Source organism: Epinephelus moara, chromosome 9 (genome assembly GCF_006386435.1).
Source record: "Epinephelus moara isolate mb chromosome 9, YSFRI_EMoa_1.0, whole genome shotgun sequence".
In the NCBI taxonomy this organism is placed as follows: Eukaryota; Metazoa; Chordata; class Actinopteri; order Perciformes; family Serranidae; genus Epinephelus; species Epinephelus moara.
In genome coordinates this window covers 4133709-4151433 of record NC_065514.1, presented here as the reverse complement: position 1 = coordinate 4151433, position 17725 = coordinate 4133709, and the positions used below count along the sequence as shown (strand labels likewise).

General features: G+C 45.2%; 1 protein-coding gene across 1 annotated transcript in view; it reads left to right on the top strand.

Moving 5' to 3' along the window:
• Window positions 1-17484, top strand: part of myo5b (myosin VB) — a 52217-nt gene extending 34733 nt beyond the window's left edge. Inside the window, exons 22-38 of the mRNA XM_050053753.1 lie at window positions 338-574; window positions 894-987; window positions 1087-1232; window positions 2264-2383; window positions 3721-3855; window positions 3939-4004; window positions 4237-4476; window positions 5175-5272; window positions 9709-9907; window positions 10000-10093; window positions 10182-10325; window positions 10401-10552; window positions 10635-10724; window positions 10814-10964; window positions 12418-12712; window positions 12825-12999; window positions 17332-17484. Coding sequence (XP_049909710.1) covers window positions 338-574; window positions 894-987; window positions 1087-1232; window positions 2264-2383; window positions 3721-3855; window positions 3939-4004; window positions 4237-4476; window positions 5175-5272; window positions 9709-9907; window positions 10000-10093; window positions 10182-10325; window positions 10401-10552; window positions 10635-10724; window positions 10814-10964; window positions 12418-12712; window positions 12825-12999; window positions 17332-17484 — 2589 coding nt within the window. The remainder of the gene's footprint in view (window positions 1-337; window positions 575-893; window positions 988-1086; window positions 1233-2263; window positions 2384-3720; window positions 3856-3938; window positions 4005-4236; window positions 4477-5174; window positions 5273-9708; window positions 9908-9999; window positions 10094-10181; window positions 10326-10400; window positions 10553-10634; window positions 10725-10813; window positions 10965-12417; window positions 12713-12824; window positions 13000-17331) is intronic.
• The last annotated feature ends 241 nt before the right edge of the window (window positions 17485-17725 follow it).

The following is a 17725-nucleotide window of genomic DNA, read 5'->3' as shown; positions in this document are numbered from 1 at the left end:
ATGAAATGCTGTCTGTGTGTCCCGATGAAGCTGTCTGTGTGTCCTGATGATGCTGTCTGTGTGTCCCGATGAAGCTGTGTGAGTGTCCTGATGAAGCTGTCTGTGTGTCCTGATGATGCTGTCTGTGTGTCCCGATGAAGCTGTGTGAGTGTCCCGATGAAGCTGTGTGAGTGTCCTGATGAAGCTGTGTGAGTGTCCTGATGAAGCTGTCTGTGTGTCCCGATGAAGCTGTGTGAGTGTCCCGATGAAGCTGTGTGAGTGTCCTGATGAAGCTGTCTGTGTGTCCCGATGAAGCTGTCTGTGTGTCCTGATGATGCTGTCTCTGTGTCCCCCTCAGTCCAAAGAGTACAGGACTCAGGCTGAACAGCTGGTGCAGGTCAACACCAGTCTGTCCTCGGAAGTGGACAAGCTGCAGAAGCAGCTGGAGCAGGTCCGCAGTCAGCAGGTCGGAGGAGGTCAGCTGACCTCACTGCAGGAGGAGCTGGAGAGGCTGAGGGAGGAGCTACAGGAGGCCATCGCCCACAGGAAGAGGCTGGAGGAGGAGCACAGCACCGAAAAGCTGGGGCTCCAACAGGTGAGGACAGAGGACAGGTGACAGCAGAGGACAGGTAAGAGCAGAGGACGAGTGAAGACAGGTGAGGACAGAGGGTGAGTTTAGACAGGTGTGGACAAGTGAGAGCAGAATACAGCAGAGGACAGGTGAGAGCAGGGGACAGGTAAGAGCAGGGGACAGGTAAGAGCAGAGGACAGGTAAGAGCAGAAGACGTGAGAGCACAGGACAGATGAGGGCAGGGGAGGAGTAAAGACAGGTGAGGACAAGTGAGAGCAGAGGACAGTGAGGACAGGTTGTGTCTGTCTGCTGTATATCTAAGTAACACAGAGTGTGTCCTCAGAGGGTGGAGGAGCTGGAGACGGAGAACACTCTGCTGAAGAGTGAAAAAGAAGAGATGAACCAGAAGATTCTTCAGCAGTCAAAGAGAAGTGAAGGTGAGACCTGAACACGTCCAGCTGTCTGTCTGTCTGTCTGTCTGTCTGTCTGTCTTCATCATGTCCAGACTTAGTTGTGACACAGATGTCTTTGTTCAGAGGACGGCAGCAGCGTGTCTCAGAAGGAGGCGTCTCTGCAGAAGGAGCTGGATGATGAGCGGCAGCGTTACCAGAATCTGCTCAAAGAGTTCTCCAGACTGGAGCAGCGCTATGACAACCTGAAGGAGGAGGTGTCCCTGACCAAGGTGACCCCATCACAGCCAGGTGTCCTCACCTGAGGGACAACATCCCTCGGGATTCAGAGCTCAGCTGCTCTACTCTGCTTCAGTAATGAGCAAAGATTTCACTGTGGGGGCGTCCACACGTTTCATTCTACTTCTAATGTCAGGAAAAAACTTGCTGTCTGATTAAACTTGTTTTTATGACTCCGCGCTGACGTTAGCTGCAGCCGGAGACATTATGTTTTGGAGTTGTCCGTCCGTCCGTCCATCCGTCCGTCCATCCGTCCGTCTGTCCGTCTGTTCAAATCTTGTGAACGCAATGTCTAAAGAACACCTTAAGGGAATCTCTTCAAATTTAGCACAATTTGGATGAACAAACTGATTTGGTGGTCTCCATCTCATCCTCGAGAATGAGAGGTCTAAAGACTGACTTGAGGGAATGTCTTCAAATTTGGCACCAATGTCTACTTTGAGTCAAGGATGAACTGGTTAGAATTTGGTGGTAATAGGTCAAAGGTCAAAGTCACTGTGACCTTGTCTGTCTCATTCTTGCAAACATGTTGGCTCAAGAACACCTTGAGGGAATTTGTGGCACAAACGTCCACTTGTACTCAAGAGTGAACTGATTTGGTTTTGACCTGATTAGTTCAAAGGTCACTCTGACTTTGTATCCATCTCATTTTCGTTTACATTTTTGCTAATATCTCAAGAACTATTTGATGGGATTTCTTCAACTTTGGCACAAACGTTCACTTTGATTTTAAGATAAACTGATTCGATTTTGGTGGTCAAAGGTCACTGTGACCCTGTCTGTCACATTCTGGAGAACGGATTTCTCAAGAACACCTTGAGGGAGTTTTTTCAAATTTGGCACAAACATTCACTTGGAATCAATGATCTGATTAGAATTTGGTGGTCCAAGGTCAGAGAAACTTGACTGGTTGGTGGAGTCATACAGCTGCGGGGCGGTGTTTCTTGGTATCTCTGTGACAGTAGAAGAAGATAAGTGGAACAGCTGACTATGTGCAGTGACTCTGTTTCCCATCATCCTCCAGTTCCACCCCGGCCACAGGAGGAACCCGTCCAATCAGAGCAGCCTGGAGTCGGACTCTAACTACCCGTCCATCTCCACCTCAGAGATTGGAGACACCGAGGACTCCATCCAGCTGGTGGAGGTGAGTGTGTGAGGAGGGGGGAAGGAGGGCGGGGTCCGACAGGTGGAGCTGGTTACATGGTTTTAAAGGGACAGCGTGCACTCTGTGTCTCAGTGACTGAAGGAGACAACAGTTTGTAAAGGTGTCCAATAATGACGGAGAGCAGCTGTAAGACAGGCTGTAGTGTGACCACTCTGTCCACATCATCAGTGTCCACACCGTCAGTGTCCACATCATCAGTGTCCGTCCACTAATGTTGTCTTCACACCAGGCACAAAGAAAACAGCTCACATAGAAGTTTATGTAAAGACACGATTTGACATGAAATTGCACAATATTGTAGCGTTTAAAGTCGTACGGTTAATGTGATGTGAAAATTTGCATTTAACACGACGTCACAGTGTTTGTTTGTCTCTGACAGGATCAGATTGTTGTTGTGTCTGACACATGATGAAGGATCCCGACAGAGACACGCCTCTTTATCATTACTGTGACCAGAGGGATTATGTTTTCAGTTTGTCCATCCATCTCACTCTCATGAACGGAACATCTCAAGACGGCCCAAAGGGCAATTTGGCACAAATGTCCTCTTGGACTCAACAATGAACTAATTAGATTTTAGTGGTCATTAAGGGATTTAATTCAAGAATGAACTGAGAATTTGGTGATCAAGGGTTACTGTCGGGTTTTTTTCTTTTTTTTGACTAGAGAAGAACCAAACCAACCGGATTCCATTTAAATAAACAGTCATTTTATCATCATTAAACACACTTCATTCAGAGCCGATAGAATCGAAAAATAAATCTCAGAGAAACCATTGTGGTTCGTCTAACGGACTGGTTGGGAGTCGCAGGCTTTGCTCTCCCGTTGGGTATGTTATAGCACTTAAGATGCTGCCTCTACACACGCTACAGTGACTATTTAAATGAGTCTGGTGAGTTTGGTGATGGTGATTTGTGTTCAAACACAAAGGATCTTACTCTGTAACACAAAGCTAGCTCCACCTTTTAGTACCAGATCTGTGTGCTAGGTACCCCAACAGAGGGGGGACCAAACATGGGGACACTAAGGAACGCTTCTGTTGGGACCATCCACAACTTTTACTGTGGAGACAGAAACTATGAACTGACCTGCTCGGAGGAAATAGAACTTTAAAATAACAATCTGAGCCAGGTTCAGTGGACGGACGCTGGCGGTGAGAACAGAGTAGCATCATGACGGCCTGTTTCACTGCTGCTCTCTGACATCACTGGACACATTTTTTTAAAGAAAAGTGTTGTTTCCATGAGAAACATGAGAAAATAAAGTTCAGGCTGATGGAAGCTGTAGTTTACCTGTAAGTCACCTCACCTGTGCAGGAGATGGGGGTGGAGAAGGCTGCGATGGACATCAGTCTGTTCATGAAGCTGCAGAAGAGAGTCCGAGAGCTGGAGCAGGAGAGGAAGAGACTGCAGGTCAACATGGACAAGATGGAGGAGCTCGCCAAGCGCAAGGTGACACTTTGGTTTGAATCAGAACAGACTCCTCTCAGAGACGGTGGATCACACCTGTAATATCTCTGTTTGCTTCATTACAGGGCTCCGAGTCGAGGAGTCCCCCCTCTGAGCAGGAGACAGCTGACCTGGCCTACAACAACCTCAAGGTACAAAACAAAACACATCCTCTCCTCTGATCACTGTAACCTCCGACCCCGTCAGCACGAGGACGTCCTCAGTGCTTTCATGTGGTTCTGATCTGAATCTGTCAGTTTGGTGTTTAGTGAAACTGATCATGAGTTTAATAAATGAATCCACATTTAAACATCTGAACAACGTTCCTTTGATGAATTCAGAGAGACATTAAATGTGGATGACTTCATCTGTGAACATGTGCAGAGACAGGAGCTGGAGTCAGAGAACAAGAAGCTGAAGAACGACCTGAACGAGCTGAGGAAGACCATCGCTGAGCGAGCAGCTCAAAACAACTCGTCCAACGAGCTGCAGGACAGCTACAACCTGCTGCTCAGTCAGCTCAAGTCAGCCAATGAGGAGCTGGACGCTCGCAAAGAGGAAGTCCTGATCCTGAGGACCCAGATAGTGAGCGCCGCACAGCTCCAGGAGAAAAACGATCACATGGTCAGTGCAAACACTTGGATCCTGAATTACAGCTGGGAAATATATCGATCTTATATTGATGTTAAATTGATCTGAGACTAAATATGGTGTGAGAGTTTGGATAGGAGCGTTTTCCTGGTTTTAAAGGCTGCGTCACGGCAACATGATGTCATTACTCAACTAGTATTTACTTTTACCCACTGAGTCATTATAAACACATTATTGATGATTACTGATCAACAAAGTGTTTGCATTAATAATCATGTTAGCACCACTAGCTCTCTGACACTGCTAACAGTGCTAACAGAGCTAACAGAGCTAACTTAATTAACAGTCCTAAAGTGGTTTCATGGCTCAAAACTGAGCTTCTTACTCATGGTGGTGACCTGGGGGAAGACCAGAGGGTGGCCACCATATTTGTGCAGCTACTTTGTTAGGTTGTGATGGTAATCACGACATGAGTGGTGCGGCTAGCTAGCTCCCAGCAGACCTGGTTAGTGGGCAGTGCAGTAAACTGAGGAGTAGCAAAACTAACCTCAAAAATACCATATGTGTGTGGTATGAATGGTTTAGAAGAGTAGATATTTTCCTCCCATTGTTTGTCGGTCACGCCGGCTGTGTCAGCGGTTGGCGGTGTGTGAAGGGTTAACAGCAGCTGCCGTTTCTCTGTCGGTGAGTTTGTTCTGTTAAAGTAACGTCCAGTGTTCTGTGTGTTTCAGCAGGAGATGAATAAAGTTCCTGACGTGGACGACAGCAAAGAGCCGGCGGACAAAGAGGAAGCTCTGAAGGCGTATCATGGACTGTGTGAGTCCAAAAAGTAAGTGACATCATTTCCTCCTGGGAACAGCATTTAAAGAGGCGGTACGTGTAATTCAGTGCAGCACACTTCCTGGTGTGGTCATGAGCAGTTGGTCATGCTGGGTGTGCGTTCACCTTGGATTGACAGTGATGTCATTCTTATGTCATCGTGTTGATGCTGCCACTTTCCTTCTTTTTCTCTTTGGGTGCTGTCAGGCTGTTTTTCAGATGATGGTGGTGTTTCACAAGACTTTCTGACATGGGGCTATAACTGTGGGGTCGGTGTTGACGCACAGTCACGTTCAGTCAGCCAATAGAAACTCATCATTATCACATGTTTACTGCGTCATCACATCGTCATGCCATAAACTGCACCGTCACAGTTAATTAAGTCTCCGAGCCTCCGACAGCTGTGGACCGTGTTGTCCGTCCATCTGTTCATTCTATTCTCATGAAGGTGATATCTCAAGAACACCTTGAGAGAATGTCTTTTGATTTTGGCACAAATGTTCAGCAATGAACTGATTAGATTTTGGTGTCCAAAGGTCAAAGGTCACTGTGAGCTTGCATCCGTTTCATTCTTGTGAATGCAGTATGTCAAGAATGCCTGGAGAGAGTCTCCTCAAGTTTGGCACAAATATCCACTTGGACTTACCAATGAACTAATTAGAATTTGGTGATCAAAGGTCAAAGTCAATTTGACCTCACGAAACATGTTTTTGGCCATAACTCAACTCTTTCAGAGAATTTCTTCGGATTTGGCACAAACATTAATTTGGACTTAACAATGAACTGATTAGGTTTTGGATGTCATAGGTCAAAGGTTGAGGTCAATTTGACCTTGCATCAGTCTCATTCTTGTCAACAGGATTTCTTATGAACGCCCTGAAGGATTTTCTTTAAATTTGGCACAAACTTTGATTTAGGAATGGTCAAAGGTCAATGTGACCCTGCATCCACCTCATACTTGTAAAAGCGATATCCCAAGAACATTCAAGTGAGTTTTCTCCAATTTGACGCAAACGTCCACTTGAACTCAAACGAGACAATTTGATGGTTAAATCTTGTTCCTTTATGGTTGACAACATTTGTAGTTTGATACACAGCTGATTAGTTTTAACAGTCAAAAGTTAAAGGCGCTGTATGTAAGAATGTGGCCAAAACGGTTACTGCACTCAAATTCAAAATACTGCCGCGAGGTGTGTCCGTCCCCCCTCCCCTACAGATTCGAGGTTGCTGGACAGCGGCACGCTGGAGACTGATTTGTTTGCCCACGGGCGGCTGCCGTGGCAGGGCCGCGTTGCCGCGTCCTTGATCTTCGGTTTTCCAGCGGACCGTTCGAGCAAGTCCGGCTTCTCTGCTGCTAACGCTGCTGCCGGGATACAGCTGAGGAGGAGCCGGCTGCTAATGCTATGTACTGGGACACTGCTAATGCTGCTTGCCGTGCTGCTGTAGCTCAGTCGTGACTGTAACTGATGCTGAGACTCTACTGACTGTGTGACTGGTAGACGGCGGTGGGTGGCGCAACAGGCCAAAACACAAATTCAAAACATAAACATGATTTGTGGACTGTAAATTTTTTTTTTAAATGCGAATATTCTGGCTGTACTATTGTTGTTGGTGAGATCAGTATGTTATATGAACATTATTCCTTAGTCTCTGTGACATATTAGGATGATTTTACGACTATTTGCTTTAGATTTCTTACATATAGCTCCTTTAATGTCAGTTTTTTTCTAAAACTACTTCCTGTTTGAAGACTGTTTAGTTTTCTGGCTCATCAGGTCCTGCTGGTCCCAGATAGCTCACAGAAATTAAAAACAAAAGCTCAGGTCTCAGTGGGATAAATGACTCCGTACATGTTTCCATGTGTGAGGTGGACCTTATATGAAATGTAAACTGTCAATGTAAAGTCGACGTGCAGTCGCAGATCAGATCATGTAAAGACGTAAGAGTCCAGTAACAGTGTTTGTATGCACTGGTAGGAAATTGTTGTTGTACCTTCTTCCTCCACTGTACGTCGCGAACGCACTGACAATCTTTATTGCTGCCTGGGTGAAACATCACATCACCAGCCACATCATCAGCCACATCATCAGCCACATCACCAGCCACATCACCAGCCACTTCACCAGCCACATCACCAGCCACATCACCAGCCACATCATCATCCACATCACCAGCCACATCACCAGCCACATCACCAGCCACATCACCAGCCACATCATCAGCCACATCACCAGCCACATCATCATCCACATCACCAGCCACATCACCAGCCACATCACCAGCCACATCATCAGCCACATCATCAGCCACATCATCAGCCACGACAGGAAAGCCTGCCTGTTGAGCTGAACTCTGTGTTTTTGTGTCGACTAACACTTGAGTTTCTGTCTGCTTCTGTTCTCTGCAGTTTTCCTCACGCTCTGCTCTTTGCTTTGTTTCCTCTCCGTCCGTCTGTGTGCGTCCTGCTGTCCTCTGACTGCTGTCCTCTGCCTGCTGCTGTCTTCTGCCTGCTGCTGGACACCAGCACTCAGCAGGACTGGTGTTACCTGAATGAAGATGGAGAGCTGGGTTTGGCTTACCAGGGCCTCAAACAAGTGGCCAGGTCTCTCTTGTTGTTCTGCTCGCTGTCTGTCCCTTTCTATGCTGTTTCTAACTGAAGTAAATTTCAGCTCAGAGCAGATTGAACCCGGGGCGTTCCTCACAGACCAGAGGTCGTCACATGGTCCAGCTGTTCTGCACCCAGTGTGTGAAATACTCTGAAAACTCTACATCAAAGTTTTACCAGTCTGAAGAGTTGAGCTCATTATTTTGAAGAAGAGCAGAAACTGTGAAGCAGCTGATGTTGTCGACTAGTCCAATAATATCTTTATTGATACGATGGACATCCTTCAGTAGGTCTTATGTTAAAGAGCTTCTCTTCAGGTGTTTCAATGGTGAAGTCACTCAGCCGTCAGCAGAACGCAGTGAGGTAGGTAACAGCATTGATGATAATAAGCCAGGACGGACCTTTAAAACCTGGAACCTGTGAAGGATCAGGACCTTCAACAGTTCTTGACGCCGGCATTAATATCAACAACAGGTTTTATGACGATCGGACAGATTCTCATTTGTTTATGTGCAAATCTCTCCTGGGCTGCATCCCTCTGCGGACACACTGTCACTTCCTGTTGGTCACAAACATTTTGGGGCGATGCTTCAAAGGTTGAGTTTAAAATATCCGCCGAGTTTGGAGACGTTTGAACAAACTGTCATTAATTTATGGACTAATTTTCATTAAAGGCCATCACACTTGTTTAGAACTTGTGGCGCCCCCTACTGACCGAATTCAAAATAATCTGAAACACGTTGTTCAACATTGTTATTTAACACATTCTGTAAGTTGAGTCGTCTCCTCTGGTCTGAATCAGGGACTCATGTTGTTCCAAAGTTGTATAATTGCCTAGAGTTGGTTCGTGTTCTCACAGCAGCATTTACAAGAGGACCAGATCAAATGCCTTGTGTGAGAAAGCTGCTCTTGATTGGTCAGAATTTCCATGTGGGAAAAATCCAGGAAGTAAAGCAAACGTTGAAGAAGAGTACACTTGCAAGATAAATGTGACACTTTCTAATGTCACAATGGAGGGACAACTACGCAGGTTGATTTTAGCGCTGCTCATCGTGGACTATATTGCTGTCATTGTTCTTTTTAGTTCATTCAACAAAGAGGTGATTAGATTTTGGTGATAAAAGTTCAGACGTCAAGGTCACGGTGACCTTGTCTGTCTCATTCTCGTGAATGCAATATCTCAAAATCGCCACTTGGACTCAAGAATAAACTGTTTAGAACTTGGTGGCCTAAGGTCAAGGTTACTGTTTCTCTGCAGTAAATTGCACTGTAAATTTGGCACCAATGTCCACCTTGACTAAAAAATGAACAGATTCAAATTTAGTGGTTGAGGGTCAAAGGTCACTGTGACTTCGCAAAACGTGTTTTGTGGCATGTTTTTTCAGGTCCAGCCATCTCATTCTTGTAAATGTGATAACTCAAGAACACCTGGAGGGCATTTCTGTCATTTTGGCACAAACGTCCACTGGGACTGAATGATAAACTGATTATTTTGGTGGTCAAAGGTCAAGGTCACTCTGACCTGGAATCCATCTCAAAGTCATGAAGGCGATATCTCAAGAACACCCGAAAGGAATGTCTTCAAATTTGGCACATACATCCACTTAGACTCACATATCAACTGATATGAATTTAATGATCGAAGGTTAAAGGTAACTCTGAGCTGGGTTTGATTGAGCTCTGCTCTCAGGTGGTTGTGTTTCAGATGCAGTTTGTGTTGGAGACAGTCGTCAGAAGGTTTTTCACACACTGGATGATCAGACAGTTCAGATCATTTAAATATATCCACAGAACAGATGTTGTGACGTGGTCGGTGAATGACACACTGTCTGTCCTCTCAGGCTGCTGGAGGCTCAGCTGCAGACTCAGTCCAGGCAGCACAAAGACGAACTGGAAGCTCTCCACACTCAGATCGAGCTGCTGAGAGTCGACATCGAGAAGAAGCAGGAGCTCCTCAACTACACGTCGTCTCTGTCTCCTGAGGCTCAAGTGGAATACAGCGTCCAGCAGGAGATCACACGGCTCACCAACGACAACCTGGTGAGCAACTCACAACACACACACACACACACACACACACACACACAGTGCAGGTTCAGCTTCATCATGGTGGCTGCTGTCGTCTTTCGTAGGACCTCAAGGAGCTGGTGGAGAAACTGGAGAAGAACGAGAGGAAGCTGAAGAAACAGCTCAGGATCTACATGAAGAAAGTCCAGGAGTTAGAAGGTAACAGCAGCTGTGGACACTGCAGCGTCCACTTATCAGAGGATCAGGGACTCACTGTGTCTCCGTCTGTCCCTGTCTGTCTCTGCAGTGTCTCAGGCTGCAGCTCAATCCAGCAGGTCCAGGCCTGAGCTGAGCCGGCAGGTCACCGTCCAGAGGAAAGAGAAAGACTTTGAGGGCATGTTGGAGTACTACAAGGAGGACGAGGCCCTGCTGATCAAAACCCTGATCACAGGTAAGACATGAACCGATCCCGCCTCAGTGTCCACGTCCTCTGAAAGTCTCTGAGCGTCCAAACTTTGTGTTTCAGACATCAGGCCCAACACGGTGTCGGCGACGGTTCCCTGTCTGCCCGCTTATATTCTCTTCATGTGCATCCGCCACGCCGACTACATCAACGACGACCAGAAGGTGGAGTCTCTGCTCACCTCCACCATCAACGCCATCAAGAAGGTCCTCAAGGTAAGCGTCCTCCACGTGTCCAACTGTCTGATGATGGATACGTGTTGTTTAATTACAATGATGTGTTTTCATTTCTTCACAGAAAAACAACGATGACTTTGAGATGACGTCCTTCTGGCTGGCGAACACCAGCCGGCTGCTTCACTGTCTGAAGCAGTACAGTGGTGATGAGGTGACGCTGACCTTAACACACTCTGTCACTTACATGTTGGTACTGTGTTCATCAGCAGAGTGATGAATGTTGTTGTTGTTGTTGTTTAGGCGTTTATGACGCAGAACACGAGCAAACAGAACGAACACTGTCTGAAGAACTTCGACCTGGCCGAGTACCGACAGGTGCTGAGTGACCTCTCCATCCAGATCTACCAGCAGCTCATTAAAGTGGCAGAGGGCATCATACAGCCCATGATCGGTGAGCTCACATTGTTATTATTATTATTTATTACATAGAGGACTGACTGTAAATGTGTAAACAATGTGTGATGTCATCACTTTAAATCCTTTAGAAAAAAGTTCCTCTGGTGTCACTCAAAGACAAAAACTGCCACACAATATTTATATGAATAATATTTTCCACTTTAACTGACTTTAATCTTTTAATCGTCGGTCGTGATGACAACGACTAAATATTTATTCATTTTCAAGATTTTAATCCTTTAAATCCCAGCTTGTTCCCACGATGTTATTTCTGATGGAAAAAACTCAAAAGTTGAAATATTTTCTGTAAACTAAATGCTAAGTGGAATTTTTATTTTTAATTTTTCACAGTGTTGGACGTGTCAGTAATAAACAACAACACTCCCTCCTGACACCGTCACTGACCTGCGTCCAAAAACTGCTGTAAAAATACTGTATATTAATAGTTTCCACTTTCACTGGGTTCAGTCTTTTAACCAGCTTCAGTGCCAGTTTTTGACCTGATGTGTTGGATGGAACATAACCCAAAAAATGATTTAGTTTCCACAGTAGATGATACAGGGAGGTTTTGGAGGGTGATTATCACAGTCTGCGATGTGTCAATAACAAACAACAACATGATTTTTGATGCCTTTTTGTTTTTTGTGCTGAGTCAGATTTCAACAACAACCTCAGAGGACAAAAACATCGTGAACTAAACTGCTTTAAATAAAAACATATTAATATGATTTCACACTTTTATTGTGTTCAGTTTTTAACCAACATCAGTTGTGATCATAACCACCAAATATTCATTTATTTCAGAATTTTAACCCTTTAAATGCCACTTTGTTTTTAAATGAAAGTAACCCAAAGAATGAATGAGCTTCCATGTACAAAATGTCAGGAGATGTTTTTTAATATAACTGTCTGAGATGTGTCAGCGATCACATGTGACAGGTGACAACACTGACTGATGTATTTTTTTACTTTATGTGCAGTATTAGATTTAAAGAAAATCTAACCTGTTAATTTATAATCCGTGTGAAATGTCCGTTATGTTTTTTTTTTTTTTTTTTATTACTCCTGTTTCCCCTCAAAGTTTTTACCCTCTAATCAGGACCTGAGCTCCACACGGTGTGAGGACCCAAATGAAATTGAAGGAATTCTTTTTCTTCTTCCAAGAAATAACTCGCTCGCATTAGGGGGCTTAACACAACTTAAAAAAAAAAAACTTAAAAATTTCTCTTTGTGGTCGTTTTGTGTCTACTTGTGGTCGTTTTGTGTCTCTTTGTGGTTGTTTTGTGTCTACTTGTAGTTGTTTTGTGTCTCTTTGTGGTTGTTTTGTGTCTCTTTGGTTGTTTTGTGTCTCTTTGTGCTTGTTTTGTGTCTCCTTGTGGTGGTTAGGCCTGTTGAGTAATCTGTCCATAGAGGCAACAGTTTCATGACTCTGTGCTCGATGTGTTTAGTGTCGGCCATGTTGGAGAGTGAGAGCATCCCCAGCCTGGCGGGGGTTAAGCCGATGGGCTACAGGAACCGTTCCTCCAGCATGGACACTGACACCGGCGGCCCCAGCAGCTACACTCTGGAGGCCCTCATCAGGCAGCTGGGACAGTTCCACGGCATCATGCGGGACCACGGTCTGGACCCTGAGATCGTGGGTCAGGTGGTCCGACAGCTCTTCCACTGCATCAACGCCGTCACCCTCAACAACCTGCTGCTGCGCAAAGACGTGTGCTCCTGGAGCACCGGCATGCAGCTCAGGTACGCTGGTACCTGTCTAACGTCCTCATCAACCACGGTACAAACATCATGTGACTGTGTGTGCGACTGTGTGTGTTTGTGTGTGTTTGTGTGTGTGTGTGTGTGTGTTCAGGTACAACACCAGTCAGATGGAGGAGTGGCTCCGAGCCAACAACCTGTACCAGAGTAAAGCTGCAGCCACTCTGGAGCCCATCATCCAGGCCGCTCAGCTGCTGCAGGTCAAGAAGAAGACCACTCAGGACGCCGAGGCCATCTGCTCGCTGTGCACTGCCCTCACCACCCAGCAGGTCAGCTCACATGACCACACCACATGACCACATCACATCACATGACCACATCACATGACTGCAGACACGTCACATGACCACATCACATCAAATGACCACACCACATGACCACATCACATCACATGACCACATCACATCACATGACCACGTCACATGACCACATCACATCACATGACCACATCACATGACTGCAGACACGTCACATGACCACATCACATCAAATGACCACACCACATGACCACATCACATCACATGACCACATCACATCACATGACCACGTCACATGACCACATCACATCACATGACCACATCACATGACTGCAGACACGTCACATGACCACATCACATCAAATGACCACACCACATGACCACATCACATCACATGACCACATCACATCACATGACCACGTCACATGACCACATCACATCACATGACCACATCACATGACTGCAGACACGTCACATGACCACATCACATCAAATGACCACACCACATGACCACATCACATCACATGACCACATCACATCACATGACCACGTCACATGACCACATCACATCACATGACCACATCACATGACTGCAGACACGTCACATGACCACATCACATCAAATGACCACACCACATGACCACATCACATCACATGACCACATCACATCACATGACCACGTCACATGACCACATCACATCACATGACCACATCACATGACTGCAGACACGTCACATGACCACATCACATCAAATGACCACACCACATGACCACATCACATCACATGACCACATCACATCACATGACCACGTCACATGACCACATCACATCACATGACCACATCACATGACTGCAGACACGTCACATGACCACATCACATCAAATGACCACACCACATGACCACATCACATCACATGACCACATCACATCACATGACCACGTCACATGACCACATCACATCACATGACCACATCACATGACTGCAGACACGTCACATGACCACATCACATCAAATGACCACACCACATGACCACATCACATCACATGACCACATCACATCACATGACCACGTCACATGACCACATCACATCACATGACCACATCACATGACTGCAGACACGTCACATGACCACATCACATCAAATGACCACACCACATGACCACATCACATCACATGACCACATCACATCACATGACCACGTCACATGACCACATCACATCACATGACCACATCACATGACTGCAGACACGTCACATGACCACATCACATCAAATGACCACACCACATGACCACATCACATCACATGACCACATCACATCACATGACCACGTCACATGACCACATCACATCACATGACCACATCACATGACTGCAGACACGTCACATGACCACATCACATCAAATGACCACACCACATGACCACATCACATCACATGACCACATCACATCACATGACCACGTCACATGACCACATCACATCACATGACCACATCACATGACTGCAGACACGTCACATGACCACATCACATCAAATGACCACACCACATGACCACATCACATCACATGACCACATCACATCACATGACCACGTCACATGACCACATCACATCACATGACCACATCACATGACTGCAGACACGTCACATGACCACATCACATCAAATGACCACACCACATGACCACATCACATCACATGACCACATCACATCACATGACCACGTNTTAATCACACATTCACTCCGCTCGGCGCTCTGCTGCTCCGTCTCCACAGACAGAGTGTCCAGAGTCCACGGCCGGCAGAACGCTCTGCTGCACGTGCTCTGTGGGCCACACGATGTGGAAGCACTGCAGATGATGTGGGTACGTTTATACGCAGCTGTAGAAGATTTGACTTCACAGGAATGAACGTGGTCCCGCCTCCAACGCTGTATCCAGGTCTGTTTATACATCCACGGTCCAGCAGTGACTTCAGCCGAACTATCCAGGTTCTAAAACTTTTTTGTCTACTACACGCCGTTCAAAAACCCAAGAATATAAAATAAATCCTCACTGAAATCAGTTGAGAAAAATAAGCTGCAGCTCTTCTGTTCAAGAGTACCCAGCTGCAGACAAGATGGCGGACAAGGGCGCCGCCATATATCCAATCCATACCGGAAGGCAGTTTTTTGTTTTGTTTTTTTCACCAGAAGTCGGTTTTTAAGTCTGTCTTTTTCATATGATTTATTTTAGCATTTACAAAATTTGAAGCAGTCAACAATTATAAATATATATGTTAAAAAATAAATATTAATAATAATACAATTATTTTAAATACAATCATGTTTTGTTTGGAATAACATTGACCTCAACAAGTTAAACCTACTAAGCACCTACTTGCAGAAAATCAACAAACACATGAATTTTAGTTGATTTAATTTTTAGCAAAGATTAAATAAGGTGAGCACTTTAATTTATTGGGCTACAGTTGCAACATGCAGATTACATTCAAAACAGCTGAAAACCATGGACACAACACATGTCATACTTACTCTTACGTCAGTATGGTTAATTGTAACTATTAAATGAACGTAATAATTAGATGGTCATATTGTCAGATGTATTCTATTATATTTCAGGAACACATGTAAACACAATATTACACTATTGTACTGGCAGCATAAAGAAGTAGACTTGGAGTTCTCTTTTTTGTGAACAAGTTTTTATTCCAGATATCCATATCAATCTGAAAAGTAGAAAAAAAAATGGAAAAACAGTAAAATAATTTATTTGTTTGGTCTATAAAATGTAAGAAAATGGTATAAAATGTCAACCACTGTTCCACAAATCACAAGATCCCAAGGTGCAGCCTAACATGTCTTGTTTTGTCCCAAACAAATATCATTAAACATTACTGTTACATGTAGAAGTACATGATCTCAAACAGACACTTCTCATCAACACACCATGGAAATGAACTGCATTTTCCGTATGGTTTTTCAGGTGCCTCTGGATCGCGTTCTCATTTTTGGTTTTAAGTTTGGGGCAGAGAGAACACCCAAACTCAGATGGTGAAAGGGTTGTGTGCCCCAGACTGGCTTCGTCACTCAAAATAGAGGGGTGCATCTGAAAAAAGGAGAAGTCAATCAACAGTGATATCTGGAAAACATACTGAACATCAACCATATTTTACCGATCTAAAGGACTCATGGTGGAGGAGGCACTACAGCTATTTATGTATCCACATGTGTGTGTGTATTAGTGCTCTGCATTACTAAAACATAATACAAATGTATTTTTTGCAGACACCCGGGGCTATGTATACGTTATTTATCTGACCCGGTTAACCCTCGGGGGTCGCTCATGTCGTATACCACATGAGACGACTCTCGTTACTATTTTCAGAATATCTCCGGGAAAAAAAGCTGTATATAACTTGACTGAGCAGCGCAGGGTTGAGGTTATACAAGCATTAATACACAGGGAGACCAGGCGAACCAAAAATTGGGGAAAAAAATGGCTTGTGTGCAGTGAGTGTGTGCACAGATGTTTTACACCACAACACACCAAAAAGCAGAGGAACACATATTAACCCCGCTGCAAACTACACGTCTAAATTAACCAACACATCAAGCGAGGGCAGTGATAGTCTCTGACCAACATTAACACTGTTTACTCACAGACATTGATGAAAGGGAGCACAACAGACCTTGAGCAGCTAACGTTAAGTTAATACCCATCGTTTTTACAAATGTAGCTAAACCCATCCGGTGGTAGTAATTTGTGCATACCAAGATTCCCCACATAGACGTCCCCCTGATGATTCGATACATTACGTAGAATTGCATCTTAGAGAACATAACACACGTGTTAAAATATAATGAAGATGACGGCGCGTATAAAAAAAAAAAAAAAAAGATTGGATTGGATATATGGCGGCGCCCTTGTCCGCCATCTTGTCTGCAGCTGGGTCCCTCTCTTTCTGTTTACAGGTGAGTCTTACCTTCTCCAGTATGGTGGCAATGTGGATGTATCGCTGTGGTCTGGCACCTGGTCACCACCTTTTTTTAAAGTCCCGACCTCACCTGAGCGCTGCGGGGAAACGCCCGTAAACATCATCAACACAGTAAAATATAAACAAAGTGTGTTTGGTTGTTTTTGTGGTTCTGACGACAGCCTGACAGAACTTCCTGTATTAGTGTTTGATGTGGACTGAGACCAGCTCTGTCAGTCGGAGCGAGGTTCGACTGTTTCACACCTGTAGTTTCAGTTTGGACCAAACGATGTAGGTGTGGAAGGGCCCTCAGTGACATCATCACACGGCTTGTTTCACCTGTTTAACCTGGATGTTTTACCTGTGTGTCCAGAATCGTCCTCAACAGAGAAACGATGCTCCTCAGCTCCTGGTGGACACCAAGTACATGTTCCCCGTCCTCTTCCCGTACACCCCGTCTGCTCTCAGCCTGGAGACGCTGCACATCCCCGCCTCCATCGGCCTCGACTTCCTCGTCAGAGTCTGAAGTCTGGAATAGACGGGAGACCACTGACAGTAAACTGACCACACATCAGCTTTAAACCATCACATATCTACCGCCATCTGTCAGAGTCCACCTACTTCCTGACAGACACGTTCAGACACGTTTACTGACTTGAGTTCATCGTCATGTGTCTGAAACACGTGGAGACCCGGCAGAGACCAACAGCAGCAGTGCAGACAATCACATCCACCACTCTCCTTCTTCTTCTCCTTCTTCTTCTTCT